This window comes from Pocillopora verrucosa, chromosome 12, assembly GCF_036669915.1.
Source record: "Pocillopora verrucosa isolate sample1 chromosome 12, ASM3666991v2, whole genome shotgun sequence".
Classification (NCBI taxonomy): Eukaryota; Metazoa; Cnidaria; class Anthozoa; order Scleractinia; family Pocilloporidae; genus Pocillopora; species Pocillopora verrucosa.
In genome coordinates, this window is record NC_089323.1 from 10,827,628 (window position 1) to 10,841,741 (window position 14,114).

General features: G+C 37.3%; 1 protein-coding gene and 1 pseudogene across 1 annotated transcript; one reads left to right on the forward strand and one right to left on the reverse strand.

Moving 5' to 3' along the window:
- Positions 1-499: 499 nt before the first annotated feature.
- On the forward strand, positions 500-1,629 carry LOC131768843 (melanocyte-stimulating hormone receptor-like). Its single transcript, XM_059084553.2, has one exon. It carries the CDS (start codon positions 607-609, stop codon positions 1,549-1,551), a length of 945 nt encoding a protein of 314 aa, XP_058940536.2. The 5' UTR covers positions 500-606; the 3' UTR covers positions 1,552-1,629.
- Positions 1,630-8,722: 7,093 nt separating this feature from the next.
- Positions 8,723-9,266, reverse strand: LOC131798783 (uncharacterized; annotated as a pseudogene).
- Positions 9,267-14,114: the final 4,848 nt, after the last annotated feature.

Sequence of the window (14,114 nt, forward strand, 5' to 3'; positions counted from 1 at the left end):
GGTTCATACGTCAGCTGTGCGTTCATCGAGATATGAAGCACAGAAAGAAGCAAGAAGCTAGAACTCTTGCGCATCTTTCTTGCTCTCCAAACTTCCCGCGTGCTTCATATCTCGATGAACGCACGCTGACGTATGAACCAATTGTTAATGAGCATTTAGAGATTGTGACTTATTCAACTTATTCCTCAACCAAGTAAAGTGGCCAGCTTAAACTTTTTATTTCCAGTTTGCCATGATGACTCAAGTCTCAACTTCACACAGATGATCTGGACACTCAATTAGCACTCTATCAATGAAAATTCATCCAGGTAAGGAGGAATTGTTTTCGCACCGAAAAAATTTTATTGTACAGATGTCTCCATATTTGCCTTTTATTATCAATTCATACCGGAGGCACCTAATTTATTCCGCTTCCTTCCTCTTAACTCTATAAACAATTTTCTGACGCGTTTTAAATGAGAAAACGTTGGTGAGGAAGTCCTCATGTGATTATAACTGAGGTGAGTAAGGTTTCAGCGATCGTGGCTGGCGTGTGCTGTTTAGACGAAATATTTCTTGCTGCGATCACAGATAACCTATAAGAAAAAAGGAAACGAATACAGAGTTATGTCAAAAACAAATTTTACGTCAGGTGGAATACAAACGAAAACATTCGGGGAACGGCTATGTTCCCCCTCGCTGGTGGGTGGGTTAAAGCAAGAAACACTTCCTTTCGCAGCAGTTAACATTCTCCTCGCCATCACGGCATTTGTTGGGAATTCTCTCATCCTGGTTGCCCTTCACAAGGAATCTTCACTCCATCCGCCATCCAAACTTTTGTATCGTTGTTTGGCGACAACTGACCTGACGAGTTGTCTTGTTACGCAACTTCCTCACGCTACTCTCTGGATGTACGTGGATGGTGAACTGTGGAGTATTTGTCTATTCGCATATGACGCAGGCCACATCACAGGCTATGCCTTGTGTTTGGTGTCTTTGTTGACGATAACGGCCATAAGTGTGGACAGACTCCTGGCCCTGTTGTTGGGGCTAAGATATAAACAAATTGTTACTTTGAAGCGCACATATATTACTGTAGTTACCTTTTGGGTTGTATCTGTCGTCGCTGCTTTGTGCTTCATTTTAAACTACCATATAACATTATGGTATGGCCGTATAATAATACCTTCTTGCCTTGTTATCTCGGTCGCCTCGTACAGCAAAATTTTCCACACACTCAGTCAACATCAGGCTAAAATGCACGATCCTGTTCAACAACATCCGCGGCTACCAAATGCACTTAACATGGTGAGATACAGAAAGGCAGTGAACGGTGCACTGTGGGTGCAGTTAGCAATAGTTGTTTGTTATTTGCCATATTGTTTGGTAGAAATTGTGATCACCCATAGCAAAACATATTCATCACACTTGGTCGTCTTGTGGGAAATAGCAATTATCTTAATTTACTTCAACTCAACATTAAATCCGTTTCTTTACTGCTGGAAGATTAGTGAGGTGAGACAAGCAGTGAAGCAGACAATCAGACAAGAACTTTGTTGTCCATGGAGTTAGATCTCTCTTGAGCTAAAATTTGATTGAATACTCTTAAAGCTGACTCAAAAAGTCACAGTTATTATTACGGATATGTTATCGAACAGGAAGAACTAGAAACGTTGCATGAGCTGTTGTCTATATTCTTTATTTCTACAGTAACAATTTATCCACAGCCCACGGTCAGACTAGTCTCGGATTAAAAAAAAGGAAAATACGTTTCTTGCTATCATGCTTATAATTGGCTTTGACGCCATTTTACCTTACGAACCGTTCATAAGTCTTGTTAGAGACTCGAATTCGTTTTGATGTTTGAAAAAGTCTATAATGTATGCTTGTCAATTTGTAAAGATACTTTTATAACTATGCAAGCGTAGGATATAGAATTAACCATTTCAGGCCATTAATGAGAGAATTCTCTTAGAGATCGATCGTTTCTTCCTGAAATTAAAGATTGCATTTAATTGTATACCCCTAGCTGTCAAAAACGTTTGGCCTTACCGAACGGAGTTTTATGTTTTGTTGCAAAATAATAATAGTAGCTCAAATTTCCTGTCGAAGCATTCATACCTAGTCATGCCTTGATTGAACTTTGTCAATGAAACAACTCGAAGTTGTGTTATTTACTTTTATTTAGTAAGACACCCAGCCTCTATTTTGTGACATTTAAGGATGAACAGCAAGAACCATATGTTTCCAAGTACTATTGATTCTCAGTCTTCGAATTCTGACAGGAAAACTTCCCTTAATTTGACTTGTCTTTATTTTTTTTAAATTGTTTTCTAGAGCTTTTTTCGAGTCAAGAATTTGCCAATTTCCAGAGAGAGAAGCTGAACAGTTAATTATCGGCCCTCTTCAGGTTTTCATTTAAAAAGTGATTGAAAGGAGTTTTAATATCGTATTGTCAAATAACAATATAATCGATGTTCAAATGTTTACCATATTAGTTAACACTATAATTTGTTAATTTGTTAATTTAATTTGTTAAGTGTTGGCAGGTGCCCACATATTGGTGATTGTTACTGAGTAGCAGTCGCTACTCTGATTAATTAGAGAAAATTCACTAAAAATTTTGGGCAAAGCAATTCGTTCTCAGTCTTCGCTGAATTCCAACCAACTAAATCCCTTGGCTGTCAATTTACTCCCTTCAGTCATTTTATAATAATATAATATAGTCCAGAATTTCTCAATACAGAGAGAAAAGATGAACTCTTAATTATCGGTGCTTGTATAAAACAGTTCATATAAATAAACTGTTTATCTTATTGGCATTGAAAAAAATGATAAATGGCTATTTTTATCATATTGTCATCAAATAAGAATAACCTCGATGTCAGTATGTTTGCCATCTCTAATAATCTGAAACTTTATAGTTGGTAGGCGCCCACTTATTACTGTTTGGTAACTGAACTGCAGTGCAATTCTGAACAGTCAGAGAGAATTAATGGAAGATTTCAGGAAAGCGAATTTCTAAAAAAAATTTAGGTTATTGTCGCATCTTTTAGCGATTAAGAACTTTTCCAATCAAACAAATTTTTTTATTCGATAATGTATTTTCATAATAAAAGGGGTAAATTTCTAAAGAAACAGTGGTGCTGCGTCGGTGGGAGAGTATGACAGGGTAATTCAGAGTTAACAACTGAGTTGAAAACGTAAATTAACCACCGTAAAGAATTGAAAGGCTGACGTTTCGAGCGTTAGCCCTTCGTCAGAGCAATTGTATTTTTGTAGTCAGGATAATTGGTTATAGCGCTTCGACTCGCTGTCTTTCATATAGAAATAAAGAATATCAACAACCGCTTTCACGACGATTTTAATGAGTCGCTTATTTCTCCCTTCTTGAAAAATATCCTTCGAACCTTCTTAAATAAAAACTCAAGTTTTGACTGTCGGCGGATTCTCAATATTTATGGTCAGTGACTCTTTCGTGCGTTGTGTAAGCATGATAATTATTAATCAAGATGCACAATAAAGGGATGGAAAGTTAAAACCTATATTAACACTCGATAAAGCGATTACTTTCAGTCTACCTTTATTAACAGCTATTATTAACTTTGAACCTATAGTTGCTCTCGGATCCATCTTAAGCAACTTTTACCCATCTGAAGCACGAATCCACAATACAGTTGGCGCTGGCCTTATTCTTGAGTCTTGGGTTTTATCAAATACCAAATTATTCATTTCGCTTGCGTTACATAATGACTTCTCATTCAACTTTACATTTCTTTTCACTTCAAATTCATTATTTTATTCCTTGACGGGTATATAACTGATAGACGAACAAAACGACTTATTTAGAGCGAAAAAAAAAGGGTTTGATTATTGTATAAGAGTTCTTCCCCTAAAAATTTTTCTTAAAATTCTCTTTGATTATTCCGAAAACCGGCTGATCAATAATATGTGGGCCGTAATTAGCTACTTATTTAAATAAATAAAGTGAAATTTAAGCACAAATTAGCAATTAAAGGTTACTTCCCATGGCAAATACGAAGATTTCGGCTATGTTCGGCTACAGGAATATTCTTAAAAGACGATTGCATTTTTTTAAAAATTTTTTTTTAACACCGAGAGTCAATTTTATCTAAAATGCTTACAATTAGTAGAAACATCTTCACATATTAATATGAAAAAAGGACAATTTTCTGATAACAAAACAAATTTCATTCGATCCGGAAACTGGCCTGTTCGTATGGCAATATGGCGTCAATGTTCAGCAACCTCTTTTAGGAAGGAAAAAAGGATCAATATCAGTACCTGGGCAACTGCCCACCTATTAACCTTAACTTGTTATCAATTGACTATTGTGGAGTAGGGGAGGGATAAGTGGGCAGTTACCCAGATACTGATATTGATCTAGAAAAAATTAATCACTTTTTTATTATTATTCTATAACACACATACATCGAACATCACTCTTAAACTACTCTTTTAAGTTTTATCCAATGCTTCATATTGTTCAGAAGAATAAAAATGCAAATCTTTTCGTCGTTTACAAGTTATTGTCTTCATGTTAAGTGAAACAGCACGAAAAATGCTTAGAAAAAGAACTGGTCAGTGTTTCCATTGCCTTTGCTTTAGTTGTTTACGTGCGAAAATAAGTAGATAAATACATAAATAATAAGACTATCGACATACTTCGAGTAGCGATTTTCTAGCTCCCTATTTCTCTCTACTATTAACAGACCTGATGCGCGTTCTCCAGTAATACTAGTAACCAAATAGGTCATCCTTAAAAGTATTCATTCAAATGTAGCTAAAGAGGGATCTGACTCTATGGACAGCAAAGCACTCGTCTGATTGTCTGTTTCGCTGCCTGTCTTTCTTTACTAATCTTCTAACAGTAAAGAAATTTATTTAACGTCGAGTTAAAGCAAACTAAGGCGCCCTCTATTCTTCCCAGGACGACTAAGTGTGGCGAATATATTTTTTACTTTTGGCGATCCATTACCAGAATCGCGGTAGTCTCTCATATACCGGGCTCTGGAATAGCTAATAATGAAAATATAGATGTAGTAGAAGGGTAAGGAGAGTGGGTACAGAGTTCCAATGGAACAGTGATTTGCTACCACACATTTATTTCGAAAAAAATTTTCTGCTGGCAATCAAAGTGATTTGAGAGTGAGAAAAGAAACGATTAATAAGACATTAATCGGCTTGACTTGCCCAAAAATACATTGCTTGAAAATAATGCCCAGCTGAAAAAAACAATGTAATTGTTGAATTTCCCTATTACAAGCTCTCAGTTTCCTGCTTCAACCCTTTGCCTCACAACTTTAGGGCTTTGTATCCATTGACACAGTGCAATTCTTGAATTCCCTTTTACAAGCTCTCAGTTTCCTGCTTAAAACCTGTTGAGCTTGTTTTTTTTTTGCGTGTGCGTCCCATAAGGCGTCTACTGAAATTTTTTATCGGTCTTTCGTCTTTGGTTCCTTGCAGATACAACAAATGTAATCAACCGAATTAAGTTTCTTCTTCGCAATCATTTTGTAAGCGATGGAACGCAAAGTGCGCACGGAAGAGCAAATGTACAGCGAGGGGGAAAAAGTCAAATCCTCTGAGGCTCTTATTTCACTCGCGTTATGAAAGATGACTTTACAGAAAACTGAAAAAGACTGCTAACGCACTAAACATTTTCAGCAGGACCTCTCAGCTACGCTCGCATTATTTCCCCTTTGTTTGGTAGATCGTGAGCATAAACTCTTTTGGTCCGAAACGCACGAGCTGTAGAAGAAAACAAGGTTACGAAAGTATTTCTTCAACTTAGGTCTTACTCTCAATGCAACCCAGAATTTTAAAGAGCAAAGTCACTGATTGCCCATCTAAAACCAATTTACAGTGATTTAGCACAGACATTTCTTGTTGTTCATTTGCAGTTTGTTTCTATATAATTCAGACAATGAAATAATAATTGTTCAATTAAATTAAAATTGTTCGTAATAATTGTTCAATGAAAACCAGAAAAACACAAAAGTATTCTCGCACTGCTGCACGAGAATTCCCGCCTTTCCAAGCATACAAGATGTTCATTGTCAGCATAAAGAGTGTCTGTAGGAAGCATTACAAAATACTTCCATCAATGTGTTGCAATGTCCTCGCTGGAGAACACGGTCCTTCTTGCTTCTGTATGAAGCAAATTCCGGAATTCAAGATCACATGTGCTTCATCAGAAGAACTGAAGCATCACAAGGGCAACTTAACACAGCACCAAGTGAAAATAATCCTAAGAGACGATCGAGAAAACAAGCATTTCAATTCATTTGGAAAACTTTGACATGGAGAAAACGGTTTGGTCATATTCCTGATCTTCAGAAGCAATCCACAATCAACCCCCTGCCCAAGGTTTCTCCGCCTCAAGAAATTCAATCTGACTTGAGACCTATCTCTCTGACATGCACCCTTGCCAATGTCATGGAAGGGTTTGCGCGCAGCAGGCTTATGGCCCAAATTGGAAAAACTTGATTCACGCCAATACGCAAGGGAGGGGCACTCCACCACGGACGCCTTGATTTATATCTTACAGGTGATTCACGAAGTAACTGATAGTGGAAATTGTGGGACTAGATTGTTCTTTATGGATTACTCAAAGGGTTTTGACCTGATTGACCATTAAATTCTTCTCAGGGAGTTGGCATCTTTCGATATAGACACTGTCTTAACTAAATTAGTGCCTCCCTGACTGGGAGATCCCAAGCTGTAAGGATTGGTAACTCTCTGTCCGATTGGAAGTCACCCAGGGGAGGTATCCCACAAGGGACAAAACTGGGTGTCATTTTGTTTGCTGTAATGACCAAAAATCTTTTGTGTTAATGGCATTTGAAGAATAAATTCGTTGATGATAGCACGGCTTTAGAAATCCTGCCAAGAAACGGTATTAGCTTACTAAATGTAGCTGTCAATGATATTCACAAGTTTTCTGTCAATAGAATATGAAATTAAACCCGAAAAAATGCAAAGAAATGTTGATTAACTTCATGCAAAATGATAATTTTACTAAATGACTAACAACACTGTTGTATGTGCAACAACTTATAAATTACTCGGTATTATAATCAGCAATGATTTACAGTGGAACAAGCATATTGATTACACGTAGAAAAAAGCTTCGAAACGCCCGTATTCCCTGAAGATTCTTAAAAAAGTAAGTGTTAATAGACTGGGAATTGTCAAAGTTTATTTGACAACAATATGTCGTGATTGTTTTTTTGGAGTTTCGTGACTTTTGTGATTGACATCCTCGTTTTGAAATCATGTGAGCCTCAGTTCAAATTACGTACCTTGCGGAAAATACGCTTGGTAACGTTTTGAGAGAGGAGAGATTTGGAGTTGTAAACAAAATTTTGTGAAGATTAAGCCTTTAATTCGAGAAACGTTAGTGAGTTATTTGGTGTCCTGGAAAGCGGAATTTTGGTTCCCACAAAAAAGACCTACACTAGAATATGGCGTACAAGGCTGACAAGATATTCCTGAATTTCTTTCAAATAAGCTGGAGTCAATTCAAAAAAGGCATTACATATTATCTATCCTTGCCCTTGTTACTTAGATGCCCTTAATACTACCAACCTTAGCAGTTTGAAAGAGAGACGAACTCAGCTCTGCTGTAAATATATTTAGAAGATTGCTAAATTAGACCACCCCATTAACTTCCTCAAGCCGAGAACAGCATCTAACGGTCATAGTTACAACTTGCGGACCAGCAACAACAATAGAAATATTGTTTACGCTGATAGGAGTTGTTGCTGGACCCAGCGTTCAGGTTCCTTTTTTCATTCGCTAGTAAATATGTGAATATGTAAATAGTAATTTATGACATTCTGATTTTCTGTATAGTAATAGTGGTGTTAATTATTTGTTGATTGTTAATTTATAGCCCTTTAATTATTTGTTGATTGTTAATTTATAGCCCTTTAATTCAGGTAATTCTGCAACGTGGCAAATAAACGGTATATATATATCTATAAACAGACCACCAACTGTCGAATTCAACATTGACAAGGAACCCTTAAGGGGTTCAAGCAAGTGATGTATGTCTTGTGATTTCGCTTCGGAAGAAACTTGCAGTTATTGCAATTATGAAGGTTGGAGCTTAAGTATGGTAGCTGTGTTTGTGGTTTTATTAAAAAGTACGTATGTCACATGTATATCATTATCATTTAATCATAATTAAAAATAAAATACCTATCGTTTCGCACTGCAGGTGAACTCTTATGAAACATCCACATCTGATTCTAAATTTTTTTTACGAACCATCTCACCTACACTAAGCTCCAAGTGTACTTTGCACACACACTTTTAGGAAAACCCTACTTTGAGTGCATGACCTGTGAAAACTTTTAGATCTTATTGCAAAATTTTCAGTTTTGTAGGTTTTTTTAACAAGTGAAGACATATTTTCCAAGTCTGAAAGACAAGGAAAATACAATTTTTTAGTTAAAATAAATCCCCATTCAAATGGAAGATCATTCAAGAAGGTTTTCATGGGTTGGTAAAACTCCCATACTTGGGCATATTCAATTATGTATAAAAATCTCACACTTCTAATGTTTATAATTATTCCTAATTATACAAGTACGAAAATTATCCCTTTAGTTATTTTCGACACAAAGATCACTCAAATTAGGATCAAATTTTTAACTAGGCATAAATTAACACATTTTACCAAACAAACGATGAAACTATAATGTCGGTCTTGATTTCATGATACAAGTGCTACTCTCACCTGGTTTGAAGTCGATGGCCCGTAGATTACCATGTCCATCACATGGAAATCCTCCATAACACTATGTTGCTGCGGAAGATATGCATGCATGGTTGCCATCCCACTGGTTTCAGTTCCTCTGTCTAGCCTCAATTTAGAAGCAACTCTTCTTGTCTTAAACAAGTACTGCAAAAAAAACATCCAATAAGATTTGGATTGCTGTTGGATATCCAAACTTTCACCCAAAGCCCCTTTTGGCTGCACATATCAATACACCCCTAGACAGCAATTGAAAAAGAACTATTTTGATAGCCCATCAACTTTTCGTGCCCATCAAGTGAGAGGACAAAGTTGAGATCAGATGATATAAAACGACCTTCAGATGTTCCTTTTTGAACTTGGGAGCCCTCTGCTCTAGGGCATCAGGATCTACCTGGTACATAGCAGCATGAACCAAATCTCGTGGTACATTCATGTCGCAGACTTACTTAATCTTTTTATGCAACGCCCTATGCCCTAACAGTTTTCCTGGTCCTTCCATTTCTTGTCGCAATGCGCTCTCCGCTTAGACGATAGTTGTTGTCATCTGCGTTTTAAATCTCGAAGTACCTTAGCCTTCTGTGTAGAGTTCTAAGGCTCCAAGCATATTGTTCAAAATCTCTAGACACGAAGTCTAGAATCTAATCTTCATATCACAGCTGCCGCTTGGCCCTTTTTGCAGAACACAGATAACCTGCGAAGAAAGAAATAAAGAAAGATCTTTTTCCTAAGCTGCAGAATTATTTCGAAAAGGGCTTCTTAGTCACAAATTCAAAACATTGTTTTCAATCAATTTCACTTGGCACGTCTGTCTATACATCTCGTCTGTAAAACCCATTTGTTTCTTTTAATTATTTCCACACTGCTGAACGTCTTATTTTAAACACTGTTTTTGAACTTCAGTAGCCCGAAACTAACAATGATTCGGTAAAAATCTCGAGATGACAGAAATAGTTGAAATACTCATCAGTCACTGAGACCTAACGGTGGAGGTTCTACTAAATTTCTGGAACCTTTTTCCATTGTATAGTGAAACAAGGAAAATGCAACCCTGGCCTTTCTGATGGTGCATAACATTGTTGTGTTATAAAACTCTGGCGTTTCTGAATGATCAGAGGAAAAGACAGAATTTCTCCGACGGGGAAGGAATGTTTCTATCACTTAAAGTGAATAAGAGGAGACATTTTAAATCCGATCCGAAAACGTTGCTGAAGAATCTTTTAGGTAATTGTTATCATTAAAGCAAAATTAATTAAAACATTCGTGGCGCTAGGCATGTTGTATTGTGACAAGATATCTCTCGCTACAATTCCTGACAACTTGCGGGGGAAAAAGCTTATTTATTGATCTGCGAAATGATGGTGGCAACAAATTTTACAGGAAGTGGAACACCGCCGAGAACATTTCAAGAACTGGCATGCTGCTTCTTTTTGTTTGGTGGACTACAACAGCTAACCGTTTCTCTATCAGCAGTCAATATTTTGCTCTCCATCACAGCATTTCTTGGGAGTTTACTGATCCTTGTTGCCCTTCACAAGGATTCTTCCCTTCACCCACTGTCCAAACTCTTGTATCGTTGTCTGGCAACAACTGATCTGTTGGTTGGTCTTATTTGCCAGCCTCTCTATGCTACGTATTGGATGTCCTTGGGTTACGAAAAAAAGTAAGACAAGCAGCTACGCGGAGTTAGATCATCCTCGATTCAAAAAGAAGGCAACTAAGTGAATTGCAGTTTTGGTCCGAAATCGTACACGTAATTCACAAAAGTGATTTCAGACCAAAATTGCACGAAACTGACGCTTTTTTACACCCATTTTGAAACCGAAAAACTTTCTGGAAATGCTAGAAAGGTTTTGAGGACAAGGGCTACAAAATTTGGCTCCATCGTCTTTCATTTCCCGAAATTTCCTTTCTCACTTTACACAAGCCTTGAAATCTAGCTGGTTGTTTTTTTTAGCGTTTACATCTCATTGGCTGGGGAAAAAGCGATTTAGAGCTAAAAAATGGTGCAATTCGCTGATAAATCACTCTGCTGTTGGCCAATCAGATTGCAAGGATCACCTGTGGTTTCAAAATGGATGTATTGAATAATCAAATATAATATACTCTATGTCATTCCACTACTACGTCACTTTACCATATTAGGGCGATGGAACGGACAAAATATGCCACGGTATTACACTGCAGATCACGATCCAAATTTTGTGTTTTTTCCCCTTCTTCAGGCCTCGTGTTTTTAAAAACGAAATTTAAGCTTTACAGATTTTTTTTGTTGGCCATAATGACGCTTTTAATTGATTAAGGGGGTAAGTTTCTAAAGAAACTGTGGTGTCGCGTCGGTGGGAGAGTATAGCAGGTAATTTAGTGCTAATAACTGAGTTGAAAACGTAAATAAGCCACCGTAAAGAGTAAAAAAGCTGTCGTTTTGAGCGTTAGCCCTTCGTCAATCGCTCTGACGAAGGGCTAACAGCTTTTTTGCTCTTTACGGTGGCCAATTTACGTTTTCAACTTAGTTGTTAACACTAAATTACCTTTTAATTGATGGTTTCGTTGGTGTTGCTTTCGTCTTTTGCTCACGCCTCATGCGATCGATAAGAAGTTCAGATGAGGCCGTATAATGTATTTCGAAACTAGAAGCTAAAATTCTAAAAATACCGCGTAACTCGTAACTCGCAAAATATCCCCCCGTGTCAGTACAATATGACCTGCGGTGATATCTAGCAGTAATACCGCGATTAATATTTCAAAATTGTCCAAACTACCACGAGCCACGAAGCGGTGAGTGGTATTTTGGACAATTTTGAAATATTATGAGCCAGTATTATTTCAAAATACCACGTATAGATCATGCTACTATTTGTTTATAACAGAAGCCGAGAAATTTTCGGTAACGCAAAAACACACATAGACGTCTGCATTCGTAACAATCTTTTTACGTCAATAAGAAAAAGGATTGACAGTTTTTTGTGAAACCAGTACAAACCACTGAAGGCGAACAACATGAAATAGTTCAATAAAGGAAATTTTCAAATCACGGTTTTCGCAGTTACTGCAGCGGTAAAGGGAAACTACAAATAAGATACGCGCAAGCTTCTCCCAGTGTTTAATTGCTGCTCTGTTGAAAAACACGAACGCTAGCTCCGTAATTTATCGTCAACTGAGAGCCATGAAAGTTGTGGACTACTGTTTGGTAGGCTGGAGTCACTGTATTTTTGTGCTGAATGGGCAACTACACTTGCTTTTGTGAATTTCGGCTAAGAATCGCGAGAGACACTCGTCCAGTTCTTTAGCTTCGTATTTGACAATGTCATCTTTAGGACCCTTGCTTTCCGCTCACAACTTCCAAACATTCATCCACGTCGTACTAGTGTTGAACAAATTTTTGTTTACTGCTTTTTCGGCGGGCTTATGTATTTCCTCACCGGAAATTTCCGAGAATCTTGAACCATTTTTTTTTCAAAACAAAAGCGTAATTGTGTTCGGTGTTGTCATCCAATTTTGCCGTTATATCACTATTACACTGAAATGATACTGTCCACCAATCAAATCTCACAAATTTCTCGCTTTATATCATAGTATGTTAAACCGCCAAATAAGGTATATAAAGCATCAAATTTATTTCAGAAACTCTTTAAAGTAACAAGTATTTTAAGAGAACGCACGTTGGACATTTTATTAGATAGATAAATGGTAGATAGATAAATGGAACTCAAATTTACGATGACAAGGAAATTGCAAACAGCTTTAATAATTTCTTTACTAAAACTGTGGACAGACTCGTTCAAGTTTTTGGACGATGTCTACCATCTGCACGATCGTTCAAATTTCTGATGTCAGATCCATCGTACACTTTCCGTTTTGAGGAAGTATCTGTCGATTTCATCCGTGATCAACTAAAGAAGCTCAAAATCAAAAAAGCTGTTGGACTTGATCAGTTACCTGCACGTCTGCTAAAGGACTCAGCTGAAATTATTGCCAAACCGTTGACTACTCTTATTAATGCTTCTTTGATTTATGGATACGTCCCCTCTGAATGGAAATGGGCACTTGTAAATCCTTTGTTCAAGAATTGCAAATCAAATGACATGGATAATTATCGGCCGATATCTGTACTACCGACCATATCCAAGGTTATGGAAAGAGTAGTTCACACGTAGTTATATGATTTTCTGGCTAGAGAAAAGTTATTGAGTCCCTACCAATGTGGCTTCCGCAAGGGCGACTCTACTGATTTGGCTGTCTTATCATTCACTGACAGCATAAGGCGCAGTATGGATCAGGGTCTACTAAATGGAGCAGTTTTCATCGATTTGCGGAAAGCGTTCGACACAGTGGACCATGACTTGCTACTGGAGAAACTCACTATGGGATATGGAGTCACTGGAAAAGAGCTTGGATGGTTTAGGGATTACCTAACCAATAGACGACAAGTGGTGACAGTTCAAAGTACTCTATCAGACCCTTGTGATGTTGCTTTTGGTGTGCCGCAAGGTTCAATCCTGGACCATTGTTGTTTGTGCTGTTCATCAATGATTTACCTACTGCTATCAGCAAATGTAATATATTATTAAACGCTGATGATGCTGTGTTTTTACAGCCCACAAAGACATTAAAATCTTGGAGGAAACTTTGAATGCCGAACTAGATGAAGTGAATAAATGGACTCTCAGTAATTTTCTTTTTATCAACAAAAGAAAAACAGAATTTGTAATTTTTGGAACTGATGCTAGGCTTTCTAAAGCTACTGACACAGTAGTTATCAAAATAGGTGATTATGAAATTAATAGAGTTTATGATTTTAAGTATTTAGGCATCGTTCTTGACGATAGTCTTGCGTGGGAAGACCATGTTCGTTATGTTATTTCTAAGGTTGGTAAAAGAGTTGGTGTCTTAGGGCGCCTCAGAAGGAATGTCACTATACATGCAGCCTTCGAGACACATAATTCACTAATTTTGCCCATTTTTGATTATTGTGATGTTGTTTGGTCCAGCTGCAATAAAGCAGATATGGAAAGTCTTGAATCTTTGCAAAGGCGGGCCTCGAAAATTATAGTTAAATCTAAATGTGGTACAACATCCACCGACTATCTAAAATTTCAGAGTTTAGAAGATCGCCGTAAGGCTCATTTTTTAGGTTTAGTATTGAGCATGCAGTACTAATTTTTTTTATTTCAAGGCTGGCAATTTGAAAATGTGGACGCCGAAAAGTGTATGCCGTCCGATTCAATAAAAATAGTAGGTAACTTTTAAGAGAGCAGCGGAAAGGCTTCATGTTGTGAGACATCTAATGATAGTGATGAAGATCTTACAATCAATTCCAAAAAGCCTAAAGTTTGTAACCAAGGAGATA